Source organism: Takifugu flavidus, chromosome 9 (genome assembly GCF_003711565.1).
Source record: "Takifugu flavidus isolate HTHZ2018 chromosome 9, ASM371156v2, whole genome shotgun sequence".
Lineage (NCBI taxonomy): Eukaryota > Metazoa > Chordata > Actinopteri > Tetraodontiformes > Tetraodontidae > Takifugu > Takifugu flavidus.
In genome coordinates, this window is record NC_079528.1 from 1,137,246 (window position 1) to 1,163,666 (window position 26,421).

Below are 26,421 nucleotides of genomic sequence, written 5' to 3' on the forward strand. Positions count from 1 at the left end.
AGCCGCACAGAGTCGCAATACACCTCAACTTCCTCCTGTGGACTATAGATAATATATGTCAATAATCAAAACTAATAATACATCAATACACTCCAGAGGTTTAAGATGTATAAAGAAAAAACATTAAACTTACTTGTTTTCATAAACTACTGCCAGTAGCTTTTCAGAAATGGACTTGATTTGGGCCTAAAGAGAAAGAACCAGTCACAGTATTGACAACATTCAAAGACATCGTGGTTAAATAAGTTTAAAATTCTTAACAACTAAGTATTGATCTAACAAGTGTGTGCAATGCCAGCTGTGAGCTAGTGAATATTAAGTATACAGGTGCTTTTGCTGAGATCATATCTAAATTTAGCAGCGCCTCACCTCGTAGAAGGCGCCGTTCAGCCCTTTTACTTCAACGTTGACTTGAACCATGTTAGAGCTTGTTTTTTTTTGTTTGTCTCTTAGCTGATTTTGTTCAACTAATGTTTAAATGTTAACTCTGGAGCTTTGCTGCTAAGGCTCTGACCCTTATTAAACAAATTTACTTTGATCTTTAACCTTTCAAAAGGTGCAGTGACAAAGGTGCTTTGAATACACAATCACATGAATTATTTCTGTATTTAAAGTTTGACCATCATACCTGTGTAGACTTGTATTAAGCTCAGCGTTGGCGACACCACGGGGAGAAAGTGGACACCTTTTTAGGCTCCGTGCGAAGAGCTGGCGGCTGGTATTGCTGCAGTACCATAACCTGACCGATAGGTAGAGCTGATGGAATTTACCACAATGCTTCTATTTCAAACAAAACTGTCCTGTGTCTCCGAATATGTTCCTCTGCAAACTGAACTGAACACACAAACATGTCATAAACCTGCTGGGAAATGTACTTATTCCATAGCAAACTCACTACAAACACAACTCATCCTCAGAGGCAGACGCTGTAATCTCTCAAAAGATAATAAAAGGATAATAGAATAATACTGAGAAAGTTTCCATCTTTGCTGTCATATTAGTGACGTTACAATTTTTAAGTTCTGATGAACAGCAAAATGAAGCGTTTGGACTTGCTCAGCTTCGCATTTTAGTGACAGATTAATAAGATCACTGATGATACATTTTGGGAGTGTGTTCTGGTGGGAGATCATTACTAAACACACTTGATACTGAAATAAATGAAGAGTTCAACAACTTTGGATTCAACTTTTAATACATTTGATCAGTATGTCTTGAGAAATGAAAAGTTAAACTGTTTTCTGCCATTTTTGCTCAGAAAAAAACAAAAACGACCACAAAAGATCTGAACAGATGAATGGGTGTCAAAAAAATACATATTCATTAAAAAATTCCAACAGTTAACTCAATTTTAATCTACACTCTTGATAATTGCCACTTGATACAGAGAATTGTACATTATTTTACTTAGTAAAGTACTCAGTCGTCAAACATAGTAATTTAACATAATCTGTGGAAATTCGTTAAGCTACACTGTTCAGATCAAAACTGATCCTGAAACAGTGAATTGTATTTGAATTTCTATTTAGTATTTGTCTGTTTCTGAGAAATAAAAGAAAGAAACAGTCTGGTGGTTGGAGACATTTCTGTGTAAAAGCCAAAGTCTCATTAGGAGCCCTCTGATGGCTGCATATAGTTGGACACCTCAATGAGATTGTGGTCTGGATCCCTGAAGTACAGGGAGGTGATGGTGCCCACAGCTCCAGTCCTTTCCACTGGACCCTCCTCGATCTCAACGCCACAGGCCTAAAACAACACTTATCTTATTATATTAAAGATAAACCTTTGACATAGAATATTTCAGCGCAAACTGACAAACAGAAGATAAGAGTCATGCCAGCAAAAGACCGTAAGGTGGCGCACTTTCTCCAGAATTAATGGCACTGTTCGTCAAAGGGAGCCCTGAGAAATATCAAAATGTCTTAGTCTTTATTGTTTCATTCAGTTCAATTCAATTCATTCAACAAAACAATCTTTGTCTTATTAAAAACAAAAAACAATCATAGTACATTGAGATCTTTTGTCCCCCAGAATAAAAGACAATAAAATACTGCAAACACATTCAGTTATATAGCAGAATTCATTCACAGCTTATAAATAACCCAACATGTAATTAAAATACAATTACAAACTAGATATACACCGAAATATATACATTATCATTTTGGGATGTTACATAACCCAATAGTCAAGTGAATAACAATTACCCAGGCCACAAAACCCTTAACGTTGGTTTAGTGATATAATTTTATGTAAATGTGAAACCTGCTGAGAGGTTTTGTTTGAGGTTTTTGTTCTGAGTCTTTTGGTCTTGGTGCAGGTGAAATTGTGTCATTTTCTGCTTCAGGCCTCGTTTGCTGGATTTGCCTCCCTTTGTGTGGACGGCAGAACCAGATCATACTCAAAAGCAGGATTTGTCTGCCCCTGTTGGTGCCTCCTTTGAACTTCTTCGAAGATTTTAAGCACTTTTAAAACACAAACACAGGAGCCAACAGCTTCAGTTGCAGGGTGACACCAAACTGACACTGAGCGTGATCAAAAATAGAAAAAGAGATCACCTTTGATTTAGGAATAATTCCCACTCTGAAGAAACCAATGTGGCCCGTTTCGATCTTCGTACAGTCAACCACCGTGGACGCAATGTTCTCTGGGGAGGCCCCATCACACAACACTCCGTCCACCTGACCAAGAGTAATGCAGCTTGAGCCCACACTGAAAAATGATCATTATGACAAACATTCCCCTCACCTTGTTGCCGAGTTTGGCATAAAGTTGGTTGTGGTGAGTTGTGTCTGCTTCGCCTGTGGGGTTTGCCGAGGTTACAGCAATTGGGCCCACCTGCAGAAGAAGCAGTGTCTTCATACCATCACAAAGACTTTTTGCAGTGTTGAATCTGATGATCGTTCGACTGTTACCTCTTTTTCTTCCACCTGACTGATGAGGTATGTGGCCACAGTGCAGTCTGGGTTCCTGATAGCAATGCTTTGTGGAGTCCCTATGTGCTTGGCAGCGTCCCCCAAGCCAAAGATGTCCATCCACGGCCCTGTGTGAGACTACGTTCATGCACCTGAAAACACCTAGAAGTCGTACAGGAACACAAAAGTGCCCAGGCTACCTCTGGGGATGACCATGCTAATGGAGGATGGCCATGCAGCCTCCATGAAGTCCAGGAGCAGAGGGTTCAGAAGGTGCCGCACCGGCTCCAGCTGCTTGATGGAGGAGATCCACATGGACATGGGTCGGTCCTGCGCCGCCTTCTTCACGCTGAAGTTAAAAACAGAAGAAGAGTCTGCATGGTCCAATGATGACATTTGCATCATCATCATGAAAACAGAGTCTCACTTGTAAGCTTTGACGACTGCTTCAGGCCTGTTGCAAGCAGCCACCAGCACATAGACGGTGTCGGTGGGCATTCCACATATGCCGCCATTTTTCATGATTTCTGCCAATGTTAAAAGAGAATTGATTCTTTTTTCTATTTGTCTATTTTTACTGTCCGGTCGAAGCTGATTCTCACCTGCGATTTGCTGCACGGACGAGGCCTTTCGGGCCGGAAGATGAGGACAGACCTTTGAACCCCCCCCTATCCCACTCAGCTTAATTAAAGGCTTCCCCAGGGGTATCTGTGGCACCTGGAAAGTGCTGTTGAAAAGGTGTGCCAGGAAACAATAAAAACTGACTACACCAAAGAGGATGGTGACGCCGATGTCGTAACCAAACGGCAGAACGCCCAAAGCATCCAGGAGGAAGCTGATGAGGATCAGTTGAAAGGTGAGCGCATAAGCAAACCAGGCCAGGTTTAGAAACATGGCTGCGACAATCACTAAACTATTAAACAGTATGAAGCCGATGATCCCGACTGCCAGGTTAAAGCCTCTGGTTTCACCGTACAGGCCGGCGTATCGCGTCAGCCCCCACACTGTCCACATCATCCCGTAGAGGATAAAAACTGTGCTCTCCAATGATTTACCGCGAGAGAATGCAACAGAACCGCACAACAGCTGGAGTGCTCCTCCGGCGACCACCACCCAGGGTAGAACCAACACAGACAGGGGGTTCCTGTCACCTAACGTGGCCGTCATGGCGAAAGCAGCCAGCACACTGCAGGCGTGGCCCAACACCTCTGCATCTGCATACTTGGAATAGCCCAGGTAAGGTGAATGCTGCTCTTTATCCTGGGCTCTGAGAGTAATCCCCTGCAGCCTGGACACTAACGCCTTGAAATAGCCTGACCCTGTGGGAACCATGCTAGTAGAGACCATGTTGTATGCAGTAAGTGAAAGCATACCAGCAGAAACTACAAATATGGCTCCCTGCACACCTTGTGTGCCTGCTTGGAAGAAGCCTTGAGGCTCGACCGCAAGTGCAATACAATAAGCAACAAAAAACAAGTGGTAGAGCCCCTCTAGAAAACTCTTCTGGAAACTAAATAGAGCCAAGGTGAAGAAAAGCAGGGAGAAAACCACCGGGAAGGGAACCGGGGAGTCAGTTTGGATACCGTAGAAGGTTAGAAGGGCGCTGTAGCCCTCAGCAAACTTCAGCAACGCAACAAAGCCATAAAAAGTGGCGCCTAGTGTGTCCATGGCTCTGTAGAGGAGGACACAGGCCCCGAGCTGAAAGACTCCAGCCGTCCACAGCCAGGGGACGTGCCCTACAAACAGCGTGGGGACCACGCCCAGTAACGGACAGGCTAAGACGGAAGCGGACAGCAAGTTCATTACCAGACCTACTGACGCCACGTCACTGCACCCCTGGTTCTGCTCTGTTTTCACCCCAGTTTTGCTCTGTTGGCTTGTTCCTGGAGGCACCACTTTGCCATGAGTGATAGTGGACAGCAGCCTTCCAAACCCAAAGTAAACGCCCAGCAGACAGACAAGAAGGTAGTTGGCCGCTGTGGCAGACTGTCCAAACCCTGCAGCCACCAGACCGGCGATCTGATGGGCACACGCTAAGCTAATGCCTACAGCAATGAGGAACAGGACTGTTTTCTTTTCTATCACTGCAACACTGCCGATGATGAGCAGAGCTAAGGTAAATGCAGCCAGGCCTGGGATCAGAGCAGACCTCAACTCTAAAGGTTGCAGCACATTTTGACCTGCTAGGATGTACACCAGACCAGAACCACACCACAGGGCCGAGAGGGTCAGACACAGGGTAGCAAACAGCCGGCCGTGGGACAGACTGCGAAGGATACCTGCGCTCGGAGAGGAAAGGGAACATAATTTTTTGCACATTTATTGAAATGATGAAAAACAAATAGCTGAGAGAAACCCAACCTGCATAAGCTAATAGAACTGCAATGATGAGGAGCAGGATTCCCAGCGCGCGGTGTTGGGGATGAAGGCTTTTTCAGGGGAGCTGGCATAGTTGTGAACCAGAAGCAGGAGAGAACCTGCATAAGTCAGAAGAAACACCTTAATGTCTGGAGTCTTCTGTCGGTATATACACACGGCAAAAATAAACCTGTCAAAAATTAAATTGAGCCATTAAAAGCAGAGTAGAATCCAACCCATTCTACTTCACTGTCTAAAATGATATTTTTAAGGTTTCATTTTGTTTTCCTTTATATGGCAAATGTAGATTTAGATCATTTTTAGTTCTGGAATAATTGTTACCAAACTCCGAAAGTTGTATTTTATTCTATTTTATTTTTCCGCCAGACACCATATTCACCCCAACAAGGGCGTCATCTGGAGACAGAATGAAAGCAGCAAAACGGGAGACAGATGAATTCCCCATCTACACCTGAGCACCTGATGTAAATGAGACTTACCTCCGGAGATGGTTATCATGCCGATAGACAATGCAGAGAGCGAACCTGAGCCATGGCGACCACGGACTCCCGGCGGCCAGGACGCGCTCTTTATAGGGAGCCGCTGGTGACGTCAGCGCGCTGCAGGAGTCCACACCTGGAAAGCCCGAAACAGGTGAGTCCGACCGGCAAAAGATCCAAAACAGGCGATTTCTGGAGAAAACAGCTTCGACAGGAAGATTTATTACCAAAACTATAAAAACATGATGCGTTGCCCGACCTTAGATTGGTCTGTCTTGTTGATCAAATGATAATTATCATCTTAGCCATCACTGGTGAAAAAAAGAAAAGACAAGATATACTTTATTTACACCTACATCTCACTGACCGATATTTATCTCTGACAACGTTCCACGGTAAAAAGCCGCAAATCTGCGCAGTTAAACACACACATCAGGAAATAGGACACTTTCATGCGCTTCCCGTAAACGGAAAAGAACGATTGGAAAATAACGATCTGTCATTGCGCGGTGGTTAACCATTCATCTAGATACCTTTTCCTGGATGAGAGAAAGGGGCATGACGTCAGCTGGTTGTGGGAGGAGTCAGCGTGAGACAGGTATATAATAGTCAGTCACCTGCAGGTGCTCAGCTCACAGACAGACCGGGCTTTGTCAACAGGAATTAGGTGAGAGAGACACACCTTCACTTGTGCTATGTGGCTGTAACACTTCATTTATCTGAACATTTAAAAGCCTTTATGGCTTCAGACAGTAGCAGGACTGTAAATAATATTGTTACTTGTGTTGCCAGGCAACAGCCTTCCTGCCACCTATCTGTAAATGTTTTATTTTGGTGGCTGACAGCAGACGGCGTAAATATTGATGAGTTGAGGTGTTTTACAGAAACCATGGTGAAGCGTGTGGCAGTCATCCTCTCTGGCTGTGGGGTGTATGATGGAACAGAAATCCACGAGGCCTCTGCCGTGCTCGTGCACCTGAGTCGTGCTGGAGCAAAAGTAAGAGATTTTGGTAGCTTCCATTTCATTGGAAAAGAGCCTCCACCTGGTTGAGCGTTATTTTTATGTTTGTTTTTATGTTTAGGTGCAGATGTTTGCTCCCAATGCAGATCAGATGCATGTTGTAAATCACTGCGAGGGCAAACCCACAGAGGAGAAGAGAAACATTTTGCAAGAAAGCGCTCGCATTGCCAGAGGCGACGTCACTGATCTGGTGGAGTTAAATGTGTCAGCGTTTGATGCAGTTATCATCCCAGGTAAGCCTGCCACATTCTCGTTCTCATTCTCAGTTCTTATTATTTTCCTTATTCTTCGTGTTTCAGGGGGCTTCGGCGCGGCGAAAAACCTCTGTGACTGGGCAGTGAAGAGCAAGAACTGTGCTGTCCAGCCCGACATAGAGAAGCTCATCAAGGCGTTCCACAAAGCTGGAAAGCCTCTGGGAATGTGCTGCATCTCCCCTGTGCTCGCTGCCAAAATCCTGCCCGGGTGTGAGCTCACCGTGGGACACGACAAAGAGTGCGACAAGTACGTGAATCCCTTCATCACCATCTCCCCATGGGGGAAAAAACCCAAGAATCTCAACTGTAATGTTTTTTTCTCCTGTAAGGTGGCCGTACGCCCAGACAGCTGGAGCCGTGAGAGAGATGGGCTGCAAACATGTCAACACGGACGTGGACAAAGCTCACGTGGACGCCAAAAACAAGCTGGTCACCACCTGTGCGTTCATGTGCAACGCTCCCGTCCATCAGGTGTTTGATGGAATAGGTGTCATGGTTTCAGAGACTCTGAAACTGGCTTAAAATAACCTAAATTACAGGTTAAAGATCAGCTTTTATCTTATGTTACATCCTGTGGGACATATTTCAATAAGTTCCATCAGTAATGGGATTTGTGCTCAATCTTATCATCTTTGATACTGGACTGAACTGTGTGTAATAAACTGCTGACTAATTCTGGTGAAAATAAGTCTGAATGCATTATTAAAGTCTTTATGAAAAAGAACAGGTGAATGTGTTTTTTGCATCTTTTTATACTCGGCTCAGGAGTGATTTTATCAAACAGTAAAACGGCAGAGAAGAGAGTTATTTCTTAAATCACATAAAGTTCTCATATTACTGGCTAAATACAGTGTTGCTTACATACATACTAGAGCAAAAGATAGCCTTATATTTATAAATAATGAATTGAATTGCTTTTACAAACACTTAAGAAGTTATTACATGTCATTTGTTGCATTATAGCTGTATTTTCATGCTGTCTAAAGATTGTATTGCACACGTCTTGATATTTATATCAGGGCACAAACACGCAATATTCTAAGCTGCTGAGAAAAATAATCGTATTCAAAAGGCTTTTTATGAGGACTTTGATATCAACATGTTTTATTTGCAAGAATGCAATAAATTCATAAAGAGAATAAATTGTGATTGTAAGGCAAATTCTCAGTGTCTTTGTATTTTAAACACACTTTACAAGGTTCTTGCAAGCAGAAAAGCACTTTAAATACTTTATTTTTAAGCACTTTAAAAGGTTCCATCACATCCTTTCATGTCAAAATAAAATATTCATAAACTCATAAAACAAAGCCAGTTATTTCATATTGTAAAATCTAATAAAGTAGCCCGAAAGCCCAGCATAGAATGTAGAGCATCAGCGTGCATATGTTTTCAAAACCAAATATTCATGCTGCTTTTCCTGAAAAGTGATTGAAGCGATCTTCACCACAGGCCAGGGTTGCTGCGAGAAATTTCCTGGGACGATCAGGATCCTGAAGGCAACGGCAAGAACAACATCAAGGTTGATAAAGTGTGAACTGCATCAAAGTAATAAAAGTAAACATGTTTGCGTGTGATTCACCTCTACAGGGTATGCACAGGTGGGCACGTAACGGATCACAAACCCGCAGCGCCTTTTCGTGGATGCATTGGTATCACTGGCATGGACGAGCACTCCGTCGTGGATCTGAGGACATCAGTGAGAGGCCGTATTTACTCAGTACTTTAGACCCATATTAAAATAAATAAAAAATAAATAAATAAACTCACAGACATCTGACCAGCTAGCAGAGGGCAAAGCACAGCCTCACTAGCCTGAACCAGCTCGTCTGGGATCTCCTGGTTGACTGTCAGCATGTTTCCTGGGCGGATGGCCTGGCGGTGAGGCAACATGCCCGCACACTGGGTTCCTACATGGCAGGAAAACATCTTATCCTCTAGTGGAGCGAATAATGAGGTTTCAGGTGCTCTAATCAAGGCTATGGGGGTGTTATTATCAGTAGAAAAATTAAATACCTGGGATGACCTGAAGAGCGCCGTTCTCTTTCATTGAGTCATCTAAAGCGAGCCACACTGACAGAACCGGACCACCAGCGATGCCCCAATACCTACAAACACAGCCATTCTATTGACACTTTCACACACCAAGACCCCTCTTCTTTGCTAGTAAGCTACCTCATATCCTGATGCCAGGCGACATATGGAAGTCCATTCTTCCCACTGGTCCCATCAGGGCTGATGGCCGGGTATTTACAGATGAAACGGGAGTCCAGCAGGATGACGTCAGGGCCCAGGATGGCCGTGACCACTCGAAGGGTGCCTGGTCAGCTCCATCACCCAGGGATACCGAAGGTGAACATTGTGGAGGCTGTACTGGGTGTACTCCTTACCTGGAAACACACAAACGTCAGTGGGGTCCTTGCTTTTAACATATTTAACATCCGTCCCACATCTCACCAAATCTGGCCTCCAGCTCAGAAAATGCATCTCTGGCCTCCTTCAGCTCAGCATCAGTCAACACAGGCAGCGCTGAGAGGAAGCCCTGCTGGCCGTAGATCTCCCGGAGCTTAAGTGGCGACGTCGTCATCTCTATCAGACGGTTTCAGTGGCGCCTCAAAACGTGTCTGCATAAAACAGTTAATGAGACACGCGTTGTCTTCGTAATGTATCCAAATAAAACAAGTTAAATGTTTCAAAATCAAAAGGTCATTAGGGAACTTCAGTTTCGCAGTGTCACAAATTTATGGCGACTGATTGGAACACATCAAGGTTTGTCGGCGTGCTAAATGATCCTTCTACCTGCTTCTGTCTTCTGCTCTCTCTGACTTATCGCTCTAGAAGCAGAGATTATATACTGGATCCAACGTCTTCTGGCATGTCAGCCACACCAGCTCTTTATCTCTTTCAGGGATGAAGACGTGACAAAAGGAAAACTTTTGGAAAGACCAACGGGGAATTTCATGGAAACTGCACTGTTGTTATCTGGAATGGCTGTGTGCTTTGTCAGGAGGAACACACTGACGTTCATGGTTTAATTAAAAGGAAATAAAGGCGCTCTTGAGTCTTCTACCCAGAAACAAGACCCACAGTTCCAAGAAGAAATGTTGACTGATGTTTGACCCAGTCGTGACCCAGTTCACCGATTGTATAAAAAAATATCCTATTGAGTGAAACATAGTTAAAGAAATAAGTCCTTCACTTCCGTCAGCAAAGCTGAGGGTTCGGTGTCATCGGTGCCTGTGAAAACGAGCTGCATCACTGAGGTCGAGTTACTATTGTTGACTGTTGCTGCTGCAAATTACGAATGTTCCAGGAATTTACAATGGTGACCTAATTCTCTAGGGACAGTTCTGTTTCTGATTTCTAAAAGTTTGCTTGGGACTGTAGCCAACAAGGAAGTGTCTGTAATTTTGTGGCAAAATAAAAATATAACCCGCTTTCAACGCAGCAATAACGCAACATTTAAGTCTTTTCCTTATTGGTGTTGTTTTTTGTGAAAATGTTTATTTCCTGTTTGCACAGTCAAAAAGGAGAATAACATGTTTTTCCTCACTTGATTGGAAGTTCTCTGCTTTGGTATTTCAAAACTCAACGTTGGAGGAATGGTGCCTTTATACTGTATTATGGGATGGCAGCTAACGCAACGCTAAGATGATTTAAATTACCGTCAGAAGTGTTGAAGCATAAATGATAGAATTGATATTTTTCCAAGATACATCTCGGAAATACTATAGTTAATGCATGTGGGTGAGTTTTGACCTGTGTTGTGCATTAGGAGGTGATACAAAACATGTTATTACTGCTATTTCTTGTTGTTAAGTAGGAAAGGGAAAATAAAATTTTGGTCAAAAAGGTTAATTGAGGACTTTGTGCAATCTTGTTGGATAGAATTGCTTTATTTTAAAGAAAGAACACATATAGACTCAGCGAGGTCACATTTGAACCACATTGTGGATTACACATTCAAAACCTCTTAGAAGACTCAGAAACAGTTTAAACTTGGACACTAATTTACAGTAACTATAAATCCACGGATGAGAGCAAAAATAGAGGGAACAGCAAAAGAGCACTTGACGTTAATCCAACTCCACAGTAATAATGTCCCCACTGATATTTAACTGAAAAAGTCAGTTTAGACCTGCGTCAGGAGGAACACACTGACATTCCTGGTTAAACAAGCAGGAAATAAAATCTCCCTGAATTCTCATAAATCCGACCCATATATTCAGTAATCGCAGCTATGCTCCTATCACTCCTCTACCTCACCAGGGATACTGATTAAAGAAATGTTGACTGTTGTTTTTAAAAAAATTCAGGTCACCCAGTTCATTGATTGTATCAAGAAAATGTCCTATTAAGACATTATTAAGAGCTTTGTTCCCTATTGTTCCCTATCTCATCTCAATTTACATGGGAAGTTTGCTATGGTCTGTAGCCATCCGGGAAGCGCTTGTAATTTTATGGCAAAATATAAATACGTCTAGCTTTTGATGTGGCAATAATGCAGCATTTATAAGGCTTTTCCTTGTTGGCGTATTTGTGTAAATCCTTCTTTCTTAATTTTAGAGTCAAAAGGAGACAGACACATTTCTCATTACATGAATGCTTGTTTGAAAGTTCTCTGCTCTGCAGATTTTCATGTCAGGTTCACCTGCTTGGCCAAGAGCAAAATTAGCACAAATCCCTCTTAATCTTAAATGAATCAGTTTAAATAAGTTTTAAAAAACCCAAATGTTTCGCAGAGAAAAGACATTAAAAAAGAAAAAGAAACAAGTTTTATCTAAAAAATCTCCAAAAAATCAAAAAATAAATGTATTAATAAATTATGTAATTAAAAAAATGGAAAACATAACTAAGAGGCTGGCCGGTCACTAATGGTGAAGAAGGGATAAAACAAGACAAACTGTAGCACTCTGATGGCTGAGATGTTCTGAATAATCTGATTCTGTTTCAGGGATTATCTTGACAGCCACTCAGATCTGGATGATACAAAACACATTTTTCCCTGTCAAAGTTTGGCAGGATGCTCCAAATTAATTTTAAAAATTGTGAAAAATCCCTCTTGTGGCCTGAATTAGAATCTTTGTCATCATTGGAGGGACGGTCGCTGAGGTTTTCATGGATAAGAAAATGTTTGCTGGTGTATCAAATTAGTCGATTAGAGCTTTTATTTGCGACATGCACATGAACGAGAGACTCTGCAGACGTGTCATTGACACAATCAAACTCGACTCTACAGTATAAATATCAACGTGACCGTACATTTGGACCTGTTCCAACTACAGCTATCAACACTAAGAGGCAGCGAGCCCAGGACAGACGCCAGATCGCTGGGTTTGGCTGAGAGGTTGTCATTTCTACAACTACAGTTTTAGTTCTTTACTTTGTCTGAACAGTAGCCGACGATCTCCAACCATTTCAAAGTCCAGATGTTAGGTTAGTATCATGTACATGTCATGGGACATTTACCAGCGAGACAGGTGGAATTCTAGAGGACATTTCCTTGATGGACACACCCAACAACTTACATTAACAGATGAACCATTGTCCTCTTTAGATTTATAATAGCCTTTGTCCACACATCCAAGCCTGCCCACATGGTGATGGAGATATTTTATTTGGCACAATAGACTAGCCAACAAAAAGGAATGAGGAAATGTCCTTTCCTAGGAGGTTGCTCCACATTCACACTTATTTTTTGTTTTGCTTTACAGACCATCGTTGATGTTTCTGCAAAATCACCCCCCCAATCAGTTGAAGAAGACATACGTGTTTACCTTTTAAAGCACATAGCTATTCAAACGTCCCCATGCTTCTTAATCACTTACTACAAAATATAACGCACTAGGAATAACTAGGAAAATATTCTAGACTTTATGATTCAAATATGTGAATATTTCCATACGGTATGAATCCATTTAAAGAAATAAAACTGACTCATTTTTTTCTAATTCAACCCTTTGTTACACCACATGGGTCATAAGTGACCCATACATTTATTTTTTGCAACATTTTTCATTGTATCACACATTTGTATTCCACGGTATGCTTTGGGTCAGTGTCTATCTGGACTGGGAGGTGCCGTCCAGTTCACTTCGAGGCATTTGCCTGAATCTGAGCAGAACATTTGCTCCTCTGATTCCCTTCGGCCGCTCCGGACTCTTCATCAATAAACACCAGTGACCCAGTTCCACTGGCAGCCACGTGGGCCCCTGTCACCACGATGCTCCCAGCATGTTTTACAGAAGACGTGGTGTCCTTTGGATCATGAGCCCTTCATTTCTTCTTCAGACTTTCTTCCTTCCGTCACTTTGTTACAGTTAATCTACGTCTTATCCGTCCAGAGAACACTGTTCTAATGCTGAGATGACTTCTGAAATGCTGATGCTACCTCACCTGATGGTAGTCTTAGATACTGATACAGCTACTTCGGGGTGTACGAGAGGGTGTTCTTCACTCAGGTGGATGCTTCACTTCCACGTCACTTCCTGATTCACTTCCACGGAGGTTCCATCTGACAGCATGCTGTTGGTTCACAGCAGCAGCTTCCTATCAAAGCAGGACTCAACTCCATCCCATCCTCCATCCCCAACTCCACAGCGACATAGCGCTTTAACTCCTGCGCTTTAAAGCTGAATTGATTGTGTTTTCATAAACAACTACAAAGACTTGTGTCACAGTAGTTAGAAAATTAGAGACGTATGTAGATTATGGTCAGAAAGAGGTTAGCGGAGTAATACCTGGAATGTATATGACTGATCAGATATACATCCAGGACACATCTTGGAAATACTATAGTAATAATAATAATGCATATAATAATGCATGTGGGTGAGTTTTGAACTGTGTTTAGCATTATTACTGCTATTCCTTATAGTAGGAAAGGGAAATTAATATTTTGGTCAAAAAGGTTAATTGAGGAATTTGTGGAATACTGTTGGATAGAATTGCTTTATTTTTTTAAACAGTACACATATAGACTCAGCGAGGTCATGTTTGACCCACGTTGTGGATCAATTACACATTCAAAACCTCTTAAAAGACACAGAAACAGTTTAAACTTGGACACTATTTACAGTCAATATGAATCCACAGATAAGAGCAAGAATAGTCAAAATCAAACAGCAAAAGAGCGCCTGAAGTTGATTACGTACCACAGTAATAATGTCTCCATTAATATTTGATAGATAAAATTAGTTTATCTGCATCTTCTTTTATCACATGATTAAAAAAAAGAGGAAACCTGTTGACGTGGAAATATGATTTGAATAGCGGTGTCATTAATACATGAGACTGCAAAAATATTTGTTGCGTATGAACGCTCACTGCAGCTGTGACAGGAGGACCCTGCAGTCCTCGAGCTGCTCCAGCTCCTCCACCACATCAATCAGACCCTCCACCTTCTCTCGGGGAAGCACGACGCCCGCGTTGCTCCTGAACTTCTTCCTGAGGCTCTCATTGGTCAGCGGATTGCGCCAGTGACCGTAGAAGGTGTCGCAGCGCCCCCGCAGAACGTCGCCGCCAACAAGCGTCACCTGAACCTCACCGTACATTTGGTTAAAATTAGCGGGGTTGTCATGGGGTTGCTCCACGCGGACGAGGTTCAGGAGAGCGAGCAGGTCAGGGCGCGTCATAGCTGTGGGGGTGAAGGACTGCACCGTAACCTCACCGTCCAGGAGAGCACTGCAGGTGTTGAACTGAAACGAGTGGCGCGCTTCATGCTCGGATTTGGGGAACGGCCGGTTGATGTACTTTGATTTGGGGGTTCTTATTAGAATATCTTGAATTTGAACTTCACCTCGACCATACTCTAGAAGAAGTTTATGGATGTTGGTGGCAGCATCTGCCACCCAGTGCATCCCCAGATGGGCAGGGAAGCGCTTGAAGCCCATGTCCTGGGTTTCTAGCAGGAAAGTATGGCCATAGTCATTTGGGGATTCTAACATGCAGGGTTTATAGTCTTCATAGAAAGCACTAAAGCCAGAAACCCCGTCCACAGCATCCAAAATCTGAGTACTGGCCTCCAGGCCTCGGGAGGCAAGCAGAGCAGCCTCCAGCCCCAAACGTGAGGCGTTACCGATGTGCAGGGGCTTAGACTGAGTGGCAGCGTTTGCCATGGGTGCCCCAGACAGGGACGCAGCTATAGCCAAAGCATGACTGCACTGGGATTGATCCAATGACAAGAGACGAGCGCAGGCAGCCGCACTCCCCATGGTTCCCACCACACTGGGAGGGTGAAACCTGAAGATGGAAAAAACAGTATTTTTTTTTGGCAGGTCATCTGACAAGAGGGTCATTTTTATGTGTTCATGCTTACGACGTGGCTAATAAAGCTAACTCTCCCTCTTGTGATTGACTTTCATAAACTGCTTTTCACACATCACTGATACCACAAATAGACTATTTTCCCATCAACAGCTCTGTAGGCACCACAAGAGTCATATACGGATCTCTACTGACTCATGTGGATAATTCTTCTCCGTATAAAACAACCACAATTCACCAACTACTATGGAAATATATGTTTCAATGTTACATCTAAAAATAATGGCAGTCCAGTTCTCCAGTTCTGACCTTTTGGGGATGTTGTGAGCCTCATTGGAGAACCTCATTAGCCGTCCCTGTATCTCAATGCCGACATTGAAAGCCAGCAGGAGGTCCAGGCCGCTGGGTTTGCAGTTAGCGGGCATCATGTCACTGATTGCTAACACAGCTGGAAGGACCGCTCCAGAGGGGTGAGTGGCTGGGTGCCATGTGTCATCAAAGTCCATGGAATGAGTCTACAAAACAGATAAGCCTTCAGCAGCTGAAGGGTGGCTCTGGTAACTGATGTAATCTGTGTGACCCCTCTGATCTTAGAAGGCACCATCACTCACTGCCACCCCGTTGACAAAGGCTGCCAATGTCGGGGAAAGTTTGGTATCCCTGCGTCCATACACAGAGCTGATTTCATCGTGCGCATACATGTGCTGGAGGAGAAAGGAGACTCATGTCTGTCACAGCGAGCATAATAAAGATTTTTTTTATCTCTCAGGCATTAATAGGTCAGCAGCTTGTGCTCAGATTATAAGGTTAAACATCTCTGTTTGATCTGTCTGCACAAAGCTGTTAACAAGGATAATGATTAAAGTGTTAGCCTCAGGCCGCTAATATGCTTTCATCGCTCATATCAAATAAAAAACCCTTTGGAAAAGTTCATTGTTCTCCTGAGCTTCACCTGGCAGTGCTGCAGAGCCAGTGCAAACACATCTGTGGTGCTGCCAATCAAACCCACACCGATGCTGTCCAAGACCATCCGTTTGCTGCGCTGCAGCACCACAGGTGACAAGTGTTCAGCCTTTATGTTGCTGATGAACTTCCCATAGCTGGAGGTGATGGTGTCTTCAGGTTCTGGGTGCTGCAGGACTGTGGGCGAAGAACAAAGATGTTCGGCTGCTTGACAGAAAAGAAAAGAAAAGAAAAGAAAAGAAAAGAAAAGAAAAGAAAAGAAAAGAAAAGAAAACCAAGTACCTTCTACTGCTGACTTATGCAATCTTCTGGTAGCCCATGCAGGTTTAAAGGCTTTCTGTCGCATAAAACACAAGGCACATCTTTACAGATACATAAAAGTTATTTCAACATCCTTTTTAACGCTTTCTGAATGAAGCATGACTTTTGTTTTGCAGTTCAGTTTAAGTTTTCACATTATATTTTAAGCACAGTACATCCTAAATAAAAGCCCCTATGCTAGACAGTAACAAGTAATAGCCCTGTAGTGCACTAAAAAAAAAACAACCCCTAATTGTACCTGTAATTTGGACATCATGGTGTAATTTCTTGCCCGTTGCCTTGTCCTTGGTGCTGCTGCAGTAATTTTGTCGTCGATAGGCTGTGAAGGATTGTGATACTTTTTGATTTGGAAGTGGTTCCTTAAATAGTCACATTGACTGTCAGATCCCCAGAAGGAATGGGAAATCCCCATACTGACCAATTACTGTAAAGGAACGGCACAAAAAGGAGGAAAAGTTTTAGAGGTCGTCATGACTATCAGTATATCAGCATACAGAGGAGGAAAGGAGGAGCAGAATGGGTTGTTTGCCTCTCAGGTTGTTAGGAATTGGATGATATAATGGGAATTTTCACCAACTCCTCCTACAAATACTTTATTTGGGTCAAAGTTCTGACACTTTTCAGAACAGCTGAACAGTTCTTTCCAGTCTGAGTCTCTTCCTCAGGTAAGTGCTGATTATTTTTTTCTTCTATTAATAACAAGATGCTTGATTAAAAAAAAGCGATTGTATCCATTATTTTAAACATATTTTAAACACTTTCATCGTTTGTCACTGCTCTTTAGTAATATGCTGTCTCTGTTATTTAGATATTCCAGAATAACTTGCTGCATTCAGCATTAGAATTCCATCCCTTTTTGTTAATATATGTCTTGAGCTAAATGATCAAAATAACCCTTAAAGAGCTTTAATTCTCCTATATTCTCCTTTAATTCTCCATCTGATTAATGACTTTCATTGTCACAGTGGGACACTATGTCAACCTCAGAAGGGTTTCCCGCCAGTTTCTATGGTGAGCCTGGAGTGTTGGGCATGCTGTCCAATGGGATCAGTGCATTCCTGGTACTTCTACAGAACTTTAATACAGCACATACTGGCATTGCTCCAGTGGGGGTGGAAAACATACTCGCAGGTGAAGAAGAAGAAAACCGTTGAAATATAAAACTAAAATATTGCAAACTGTTTGAAAAATTATTTTATTTTATTTTTTTAAATAGGTGTTCATCTCATCCTGATTGGGGGTTTATGCCAACTGGTGGCTGGCCTGCTCTCCTTCAGGAAATACGATCATCTAAGTGGCACTGCCTTCATTGGCTATGCTGCCCTTTGGGCCAGTTATGGTGCCACCAGGATCTTCTTTGGTGCCTGTGATGGAACACGTCAGATGATGGAATATGCCTCTAATGACACCAGCAACACATCTTGTTTGGCCACCTCAGAGATCCTGATGTTCATTAATGAGTCAGCCATTGCTGGTCTGGTGCCCTACATTCTACTGTCCTTCCTCCTAGCATTCTGCTCTGCTACAGTCAACTACATAATGCCTTTTGTCTTTGGGGCCATCACCCTCACTTTAGTTTTTGAAGCGGTTGGTCTGGCTGCAGGTCCTTGGGCCCTTGTGGTCTCTGGGATCCTGGAAACCCTCATTCTGGTATTTTCCATTTATGGCTCAGCTGCCCTCCTTGCCAAAGGTCTGACTCAACGCCTGGTCCTCAAAGGCTTTGGTACCCCTCTCTTTAATGTTCTCCTGTTAAAAATACCCAACTCTGCAAGTGCACAGAGTACTGGGCAGGAGAAGAAGAAAAACACCAAATATGCCGAGCCCATGGCATTGGGGTTCTTCTGTGACACTGTTGCCTCCTTCATCTTTGCGTTCTATAGTTTTGGGTGGATGAAGTCCTTTGGGTTGGGGGCAACATGGGTGTCAATCATCACTGTCGCCCTGCTGTTATCCAGTTATTATTCCTATTTGCGCCAAGACTGCTACCACACCACCAAGTTCGGCCTTCATGCTGCCTACTGGCTGATCAAGGCCTGGGAGGAGTTTGTGGTGTCTTTCCTGAACGTGGAGGACAGCACTGTCATGTCAGGGAGGGAAGCGATGGTGGGTAACTGGTTCTTTGTGATAGCAGGATTAGTACTTTGTGTGGCAAGCCTCACCACAGATGTCTTTGAGCTGATCCACAACATTCTGTTCGTTCTGCTCACTGTCTCAACAATCCCTCAGATCCCTGTCCAGGGATACTACTTTTTCTTCGGTGTAGCTTTGTCCCTGTTCACTGCAGTCTCGCTGTATGGCACCTTCGCTCGTCTTATCAACACCATAGCAGAGAAAGCTCTCATACCTGTGGGATCGCAGCCCACGTCCATAGACAAGCTGAAGAGCGCTCTCACCTGCAAGATTGAGCTTCGAGAAAGACAGGCGGTGTCCCAAACTGACCAGGCCTCAGATGCTCTGTTCTACCTCTCAAATGGACTTGCAGCTCTCTCAGCTCTTCACACGAGTTCATCCAGCAAGAATCCTGCCTTCCTCCACCTGACTCTGCCTTGGGTGTTGATCTCTGGAGCCATCATCCAGGTTTACGTCAGTCGACTGCAAGTCGCATCAGGCAGTCGTTTTGGCTCAGTCATCCCATCTGTCTACGCCGCTGTGTGGGCAACTTGGTCCTGGTTTAGATTTGCCTTTTCAGGTAACCTGCCTCAGTTCTCCGTAGAGGCAGCTTATGGTTTCACCGCGGGAATCACAGCACTCCTGGTTATCAACGTTTTCCTCATGGTGATCGGTAAGCTTAAAGACACAATTCACAGATCTTTTCATGAAACAACAATCTAACCAATCCTAAAAATGAAACTCCCGTCTTGTTTAAGAGAGTGACTTTATGCTCTATTTGAATCCCAGCAGCCTATAGGAACCTGGTGTTACTGTTTCTAACAGCGGTCATGGAGGTGGTTCTGATCTGCTTCCTGCTTTCTACTCTGCAGCGTCTCCCATATCCACTGGAAGGTGAAGTTTGTTTTAAATATTGATCTGGACTTCACTGCGAACCAATTTGACAAATTAAATGTCCTTTATTTGCAGTGGCCATGCTTGCTCTACTGTCAGTAATCTGCATATATGGAGCTCTGGCATCGCTGATGAACAGCACCTTTTCACAGCAGCTGCTGCCCCTGGGCCCTCGCTTACTTAGGGTAGCTCAAAAACAGATCACTTTTTACGTTTATCACAGTGTGGTGGTGAGCTTGTGGTTGATCCAACTCTCTCCTGCTCCGTGACCTTAGGAGGAGGTGACGAAGGAGACCGCTGCAGAGCTGCCATGTCCAGTGGCGAACTCACACCTAACCAGCAGCCTCTGGACCATTGCTGCTCTTCTGGACGAAGGAGGAGTGTGTGGCATCCCCACAGACACGGTCTATGCCCTGGCAGCCTCGTGCAAGAATCCCCATGCTATTGAGAAAATCTACAACATTAAAGTATGACATAAAACCCAAAGTGTAACATAGAACATGCAAATGAACAAAGGACTTCTTATCCTCTGTACCTGTGACCTCCAGGACAGACCAGCAGAGAAACCAATCTGCATTTGCATCTCTAATGTGGAACAGTTGGTGGATGCAAAGCCTCCATTCAGTCCTTTACTCTGGGAGTTTATGAGGAACGTCTACCCAGGAGGCATCAGTTGCATTGTCAGCAAAGGAGACTGGCTGCTCAGACTCGGTCAGTACTGGGGGAACTGTTTCACCAGTTCATTTGACTTGGCTTGAGATCACTGGTTTATTCACAGGAGTAGGACCGGCTTATGACCGCGTCGGCACCAGGGACAGCATCATGATCCGCGTCCCGGACCACACAGTGACTGGCCACCTTTGTGATATCACTGGTCCCCTCGCAATTACCTCAGCGAATCCCAGTGGAGAGCCAGACAGCACCCACCACGACATGGTCATCAGGTAAGTGTCCCCAGAGAATCGTGCAGCAGTGGAGCCTTAGTGCATGATTTCTGTCAAAAAGGACCAACAACTCATTTGTTTCAAGAGTGGTATTGCGTAAATGTTTGCTTATATCCACTCACTCGCTGTACTACTGTTCCCCTCTTTGGCCACAGCCGACTGGGACACAAGATCCAGGGGGTTCTGAGTGATGGACATTCAAATGAAGTTGTTGCGTCCACGGTGGTCAACTGCCTGAAGATCAATGAAGGTAGAAGGATAATATGTCCGAATTGCATTTTTGTTGGACGCACTCGTCCCAACCCATCCCTGTCTCATTGTTTTCACAGGAACTATCACCATTGTGAGGGAAGGATGTGTCCCTGCCGTGAAGGTCCAGCAGGTTTTTGAGAAAGTGAAAAACTGCATGATGTGACCCTGCAGGAGCTCCTTCAAGATTTAATGGGCTTCGCTGTGCAATATCTTTAGTCTGGGGGCATTTTAGTTTCTCTGTTCTGCAGTAAAATAACTGTTCTCTAAGCTGTACAAATGATTGTTGTGTCAGAAACTCTGTAATGTAAAACTGCAGGAGAAAAGAAAAAATTGTATATCTAAATATTATTGTATGTGAGTAAAGATCCCAATGTTGCACTGTTGAGTTTATGTTTATCTTGTTTTCAATAAACACATTTGAATTGGTTTCACATTGTTTCAGTGAGATTCATAAGGAATTTTTTCCCTAATATACATTATTATCAGATACAATAGCAGACAGTCTTTAAAAGAAAAAAAGGACTACAATGGAAGACTTGAATCACAAATCAGTATGGATAGAATACTAATGTCAAAGCAGAGGAGATGATTAATGACTAACAGAAAGGTCAAATGCTCTGCTGCACTCAGGACTGCACCGTTAACACGTGGAACTTCACTCGCCCTTGTTTTGTTTTGGTTTTCGGCCGTCACAGGGAGGGTACTGGAGCCGATCACCAACAGACTGAGCTACCACCACCCCTGGCTGGCCCCTGTTCATTGTTCAGTTCCTGTCAGGAATGGTCATATCATTACGGTATCATGTGCACTGCTAACATCAGTGCTGCTGCTCAGATCTGAGCAACAAGACTGTGTAATAGTAGAGGACATAAACACGAAGCTGTTCTACATTCAACAATATCATCTGCTCCTAATTTCTTCCTATATTGTAAAAAAAACCAACTACACAGCAGTCCTGATGGGGCTGCAGCCTATTATACCATTAACAGAATGAATAAATAGACCCTTCAAATTTCCCCATCTATGAATTTTAATAATGGGAAATGGTCCAGACCCAAAACCTCCAGCTGTAACACCAGAAATTGACAGTAATAATCTTAAATTAAATGAACAAAGCATCACACACAGTTCTGTATGCCACAATATAGCAGGAAGACTTAATACTTCCTTAAATGTTCAGAGATGAGGATGTTTCTCTTGCTTATCTTGAAACAGAACAAACTTAGTGGGACTTTCCTGACTAATTCATGATTAAACAAAGACCATTATTTTTACTGGTTAAACACTAATGTGGGACAGGTTAGAAGGAAGAACTCCTCACACACATGTGGCAGGCCATTCATACTGAAACATGTCCTTGTTCCTGCTGAATAGAAGATGCTGGTTAATAACCCGATAGCAGTTCAGGTGTCAACTTCTGGGAATTACAATGCTCATAAAATGTTGCACTGATGTCTATCTACTGAAAAGATTATATATATATATTTTTATAAATTAATTTTATATCTTTGTAATATTGCTTAAAGTCCGTGTATACTTTATATTAAATATTTGCATCCAAAGAGATAAAAACAAGAAAAGAAACAGCATGTCACCTTGTGTTGTCATTTGTTTTAATATCCATATTTTTTCAATATATTGGTACAATATATTCTTTCTCATATAGTCTGTGGGAAAAGAAAAACAAAGTCTCATCTAAAATTACAGGAGTGTAACAAATGTCTCTGAGTGCTCGAGCGATGATCAGATAAAAGTGCTGTATATGTGAGTGCTTCATGCTGCATAAATAATGTTCATATTGATGTACTTTCTTTCATTTTCTTTCCGGGGTTATTCTTTGACCCTGTTCATGTTTTGGGGGCAGAGAGGACGATGCTACGGCCGCGTCTCTTCCCTCTTTGTCCGCTTGTCTCCCCCTAGAGGCTGCTGCTCGTTATTGCAGCGGTGCGTCAGCACCAGCTCTTTGCTGGGGGGATTTTTCTTCAGCAGCAGCCGCTGCAGAATCTGCTTGTCCGACCGCTCCCGTCGGAAATCGTCTTCGTAAACCTTGAGCTGCAACACAAACGCAAAAATCAACTGAGGTTTGAACGCAAACACGGATAATCCTGCATGTTTAACTGTAGTCGCCGCGCATCCTCACGCGAGTTTGTATAAAGTTTTAACAAGGCTAATTTATTTGGAACTTGTGACGCCATCACGTTGTTGTGTGCGTGCGTGCGTGAAGACGCCACCTGTTCCTGCAGCAGTGCCACCTGTTGGCGCATCTCCTCCCTCTTCTTCCTCAGCCTTCGGTTCTCCAGCAGAGTGTGTTTGTGGTCATTATGCTGTGTCTCATATTCAGCTTCGTAAATCCGGGTCTGTAGATACGAGGCAATGAGACAAGTCATGGTCATGTTCCGTATGATCTGCGGTCATATGTTCTTATTCAGTCAAAAGATTTGAGAGAGCGCAGAGTCGCCACTAGGTGGCGGAGTTTTCCGTCGAATTATTATGGAAGCTTTCAGCAAATCTTCCCCTGGCAACAGTGATTTGACATCAGCTCTGCTGTCATCGCATCTGAAATGGGAACTGTTGCTGAAGATGCGGGCCCACCTGGTATCTCAGGACCTCCAGCTGTTCTTTTAAAACCTGCATTTCTTGTCTGGTGTCTCCCAAACCATCCACCCGGGTGCTGCTGCTGCTGCTGTGGGGTTCCTCTTGCTGTTCGGCCTCTGGGCTGCCAGAAGCTGAGGGAAAGCAGGATGTGGGGTCGTATCCAGAGGCATGACTGTGTAACAGATTGGCAGCCTCTATGGGATTACTGCTGATGCACGATGCGGAGCTCTGAATCACATCCTCCAGTCATGAAATAAGAAACACCCCTGAGTGATACTTACAAAATATGAAATGAAAGATTAATAACTGCTTAGGTGTGCAGAGAAGTGACAGGTATATACTTGTTTGTCAAGCCTGCATTCTTTGTCGGGGTGGTACACTCGGTTCTCCAGCAGTCTGACATATTCCTGCAGTTCATGGTTCTTCTTCAGCTCCTGCATTAGCGTCTGCTCGTAGTACTCTTTAGCACACTGCAGCCACAAACAGAGCAGTCACATCTCGAAAAATACCCAACCAGACATCTGACATACGACATGCACTCGACAAAATGCACAGAATGGCTCTCTGTCATCACAAGAAAAAAAAGAAAAGGGAAAACCACCTGAGAAACTTTCAGAAGCCACTCTAAAGTAAGCTTCAGCTTTGCTCTCTGTTTGAAAAACAGTTAGCTTAAAAAAACAAGAGACTGCATCAGGAGCAACAGAGTAGAGAGGACAAAGTACAGAGAGCAGCTCCAGGTATCAATCTGACACAGGTGACCAACTCCCAACCACTTCATTCTGGTCACTGAGGCTAATTATTCCTCCTCCTCCTCCTCCTCCTCCTCCTCCTCCACCACCAACACCACCACCTTCTCAGTGTCCGGTACCATGTAAATTTGGCTTTTGTGTTTACCTGTTGGTGTTCCACTCGGAGCAGCAGCCTGCTGTTTAGTTCTTTGATGGCCGTGTTCTCCAGCTCCAACGCCGCCATTCTTTGCTGAAGACTCAGCGTGGCGCTGCGGTACACCTGGTCCCAGTCCTCATTTAGCTTCATCAGCTATGAGACACCATCATCTTCATCACTCACAATGAACGCCATCATATCACAACGCCAGGTCAGGACCACGGCCTTCAATATGGCAACTGACTCATGGCACCATTACTGCTGTCGTTGTCGATCCGAAAGAGACTTTGGATCGGCGAGCTGGGGGTTTGGCAGTTTTCGGGGTCGGGGAGGGGACCCTTTCATAAAAAGAACTAAATAAAAGGAGCCAGGTCCAACAGTGGTTTTTACACATTTCTCTGAGCTTCAGAGAGGAATAAATGGACCTCACCACATCAGAAGAGGCTGATTTATTTATTCATTTTACCTCTTTGTTAACTCTGCGGAGCTCGGTGTTCTTGTTGAGCAGCAGCAGCTTCTCCTGATCGTTGGAGGTGACAGTCATGCTCTCGGTGATTAGAGTCACCTGCTCCTCTGTGGACAGAAGCCTGTGCCCCACAGGGCTCGGGTCCTCCGTCCTACAGACACACACTGTTAGCGCACGTGTGAGAGAAAATGCGCTATAAATAAAGTCGTGATGAAGAACATTACCAGAGAATTTACATTAATAAGCAAACACATGCCAGCAAAAAAGAACACCCGAGTACTTTTGAACACCCACTCCCGTAGAGTGCACTTGCAGAGAATCGGATTGCAGCTATTATGCACGCCCACGCACGCACATGCATTTGCAGCGGCATTGTGCACTCCAGAGACTCAAACACATACACTCATGCACAGAGTGATGCATTTCTCAGCACGGGCAGCTTCAGCCAGTCAGAATCAGCTCAGATGTGTTTTCCTGATGATAGCCTGGGTGGGGGGAGGGCGGGTGGTAACCAAAATAAATGGGTGCCACGAAAAAAGAAAAAAAATGTTAAACGTTATTAGTTCAAGTGGCTTTCGTTGTACTTGTTATGATAAGAGGTGAGTGGAGACAGCAAAGATGGAAAGGCCTGTCTTGCGTGTGTGTGTGTGTGTGTGTGTGTGTGTGTGTGTGTGTGTGTGTGTGTGTGATGTAGAAGGGCTATAACCTCAGAAACCTAAGTGCTACAAAGATCCCCAGTCTGTGATCAACTCTCAGCCCCCCCTTGAGGCAAAACTCCCCCACAAACACATGCTTTCCTCCACCTAGGTTTCACTAGCCTGTTATACGAAGCCGCGTTATGCAACCGCGTCCCGTATCGTGATCCAAAGAGGAAGGCGAAAGTCTGCTATCATCTCAGACCGTCACACAAGGAGTTCTGTTGGGGACGCCGAGGCTGTCGCGTGTGTTTGTTCCACGCCAACAAGGACATTCTGGATTCCAGTTCATGAGAAGCGTAAACACAACTGTGGTTGAGGGTCTTCTGGAGCTCAGTGCTCGCATTTCATCTTTAATGTCATCGTATCTTCCGTGAAAATCACAAACTCGTGCTGTGATATCATAACCTGAAGCCCACATTTCATGAGCAAATGGGAAATTCCAGCCAGCCTTCAGGCTCCCACTCATTTTTTTTTTCACTTGTGCTACCTGACTGTCTACAAATGTTGGTAGGAAAGTTCATGTACTGTACTGGTGACGGAATAATTGCTCAAAAATCAAATATGAAAGTGTGGAAATGCCATAAATCTTTGACCCAACAACAACAACAAAATGGTAGACAACAAACGGGGAGATCTATGAGTAAATCTGAGCAGTTATTGTCATTTTACATGAAATTGGGCATCTGTATTTGATTCTTTTATCACCTACCACAATTCTTCGGCTGGTTTATCTTCCTCCTGATGAATACCGTTGTCCTTTTTTGGTGAACTGTCTTTCTCACTTACTGCTGCTGATAATGATGACGAAGATGAAAAAGATGTGATATCCCCATCCATGACAGGCCGAATCTTGAAATATTCAAAAACTAAATGTAAATGAAACGCTAGCGCTCACACCCTAGAACCTGCAGCGTTTCTGTTCACGGAACCACTGGCAGGAGTTTGATTGAAAATAAGTAGTGTCGTCTGTGGAGCAAAAGAGGA

At 43.7% G+C, this 26,421-nt stretch overlaps 4 protein-coding genes and 2 pseudogenes across 5 annotated transcripts; 2 read left to right on the forward strand and 4 right to left on the reverse strand.

The window, feature by feature from the left end:
* Positions 1-1,942: 1,942 nt before the first annotated feature.
* LOC130531622 (uncharacterized) lies at positions 1,943-6,193 on the reverse strand (annotated as a pseudogene).
* Positions 6,194-6,393: 200 nt separating this feature from the next.
* Positions 6,394-7,772, forward strand: LOC130531621 (glutamine amidotransferase-like class 1 domain-containing protein 3, mitochondrial). Its single transcript, XM_057043701.1, has 5 exons — positions 6,394-6,440; positions 6,658-6,770; positions 6,856-7,027; positions 7,094-7,295; positions 7,378-7,772. Exons 2-5 carry the CDS (start codon positions 6,663-6,665, stop codon positions 7,568-7,570), a joined length of 675 nt encoding a protein of 224 aa, XP_056899681.1. The 5' UTR covers positions 6,394-6,440; positions 6,658-6,662; the 3' UTR covers positions 7,571-7,772.
* A 266-nt stretch (positions 7,773-8,038) lies between these two features.
* On the reverse strand, positions 8,039-9,928 carry LOC130531620 (L-threonyl-[L-threonyl-carrier protein] 4-chlorinase-like; annotated as a pseudogene).
* Positions 9,929-13,941: 4,013 nt separating this feature from the next.
* Positions 13,942-17,021, reverse strand: LOC130531649 (cis-aconitate decarboxylase-like). The gene is made up of 6 exons (XM_057043735.1): positions 16,833-17,021; positions 16,556-16,610; positions 16,263-16,450; positions 15,922-16,014; positions 15,620-15,825; positions 13,942-15,286 (listed from the first exon to the last, which is right to left on the reverse strand). The coding sequence occupies exons 1-6, from the start codon at positions 17,004-17,006 to the stop codon at positions 14,368-14,370; spliced, it is 1,635 nt and encodes a 544-aa protein (XP_056899715.1). The 5' UTR covers positions 17,007-17,021; the 3' UTR covers positions 13,942-14,367.
* Positions 17,022-17,101: 80 nt separating this feature from the next.
* Positions 17,102-21,221, forward strand: si:ch211-153b23.3 (uncharacterized). Its single transcript, XM_057043734.1, has 10 exons — positions 17,102-17,259; positions 17,560-17,725; positions 17,811-19,376; positions 19,493-19,597; positions 19,673-19,782; positions 19,873-20,064; positions 20,146-20,308; positions 20,376-20,541; positions 20,697-20,791; positions 20,871-21,221. Exons 2-10 carry the CDS (start codon positions 17,569-17,571, stop codon positions 20,954-20,956), a joined length of 2,640 nt encoding a protein of 879 aa, XP_056899714.1. The 5' UTR covers positions 17,102-17,259; positions 17,560-17,568; the 3' UTR covers positions 20,957-21,221.
* Positions 21,222-22,389: 1,168 nt separating this feature from the next.
* Positions 22,390-26,421, reverse strand: LOC130531610 (TNFAIP3-interacting protein 3-like). Of its 2 annotated transcripts, none has more exons than XM_057043686.1 (7): positions 26,147-26,421; positions 24,740-24,890; positions 24,283-24,426; positions 23,730-23,858; positions 23,386-23,628; positions 23,025-23,150; positions 22,390-22,845 (listed from the first exon to the last, which is right to left on the reverse strand). In XM_057043686.1, the coding sequence occupies exons 1-7, from the start codon at positions 26,272-26,274 to the stop codon at positions 22,669-22,671; spliced, it is 1,098 nt and encodes a 365-aa protein (XP_056899666.1). In that variant the 5' UTR covers positions 26,275-26,421; the 3' UTR covers positions 22,390-22,668. The 2 variants fall into 2 exon arrangements, with proteins under 2 accessions (XP_056899666.1, XP_056899667.1); XM_057043687.1 differs by having other exon boundaries at positions 24,740-24,903; positions 26,147-26,375.

Bases quoted from the DNA above. Each gene is read 5' to 3' on its own strand.
- si:ch211-153b23.3 (XM_057043734.1), top strand. From the start codon at position 17,569: ATGTCAACCTCAGAAGGGTTTCCCGCCAGTTTCTATGGTGAGCCTGGA. The intron at 19,377-19,492 runs GTAAGCTTAAAG...TTTGAATCCCAG, and splicing joins CGTTTTCCTCATGGTGATCG to CAGCCTATAGGAACCTGGTG. The intron at 19,783-19,872 runs GTAGCTCAAAAA...CCGTGACCTTAG, and splicing joins TGGGCCCTCGCTTACTTAGG to GAGGAGGTGACGAAGGAGAC.
- LOC130531610 (XM_057043686.1), bottom strand. From the start codon at position 26,274: ATGGATGGGGATATCACATCTTTTTCATCTTCGTCATCATTATCAGCA. The intron at 24,891-26,146 runs GTAGGTGATAAA...GTGTGTCTGTAG, and splicing joins AAACCAGCCGAAGAATTGTG to GACGGAGGACCCGAGCCCTG. The intron at 23,629-23,729 runs GTATATACCTGT...TCATGACTGGAG, and splicing joins AATGCAGGCTTGACAAACAA to GATGTGATTCAGAGCTCCGC.
- LOC130531621 (XM_057043701.1), top strand. From the start codon at position 6,663: ATGGTGAAGCGTGTGGCAGTCATCCTCTCTGGCTGTGGGGTGTATGAT. The intron at 6,771-6,855 runs GTAAGAGATTTT...TTTTATGTTTAG, and splicing joins TGAGTCGTGCTGGAGCAAAA to GTGCAGATGTTTGCTCCCAA. The intron at 7,028-7,093 runs GTAAGCCTGCCA...TTCGTGTTTCAG, and splicing joins TGATGCAGTTATCATCCCAG to GGGGCTTCGGCGCGGCGAAA.
- LOC130531649 (XM_057043735.1), bottom strand. From the start codon at position 17,006: ATGGGGATTTCCCATTCCTTCTGGGGATCTGACAGTCAATGTGACTAT. The intron at 16,611-16,832 runs GTACAATTAGGG...TTTATGCGACAG, and splicing joins CCATGATGTCCAAATTACAG to AAAGCCTTTAAACCTGCATG. The intron at 16,015-16,262 runs GTGAAGCTCAGG...TTTCTCCTCCAG, and splicing joins TGGCTCTGCAGCACTGCCAG to CACATGTATGCGCACGATGA.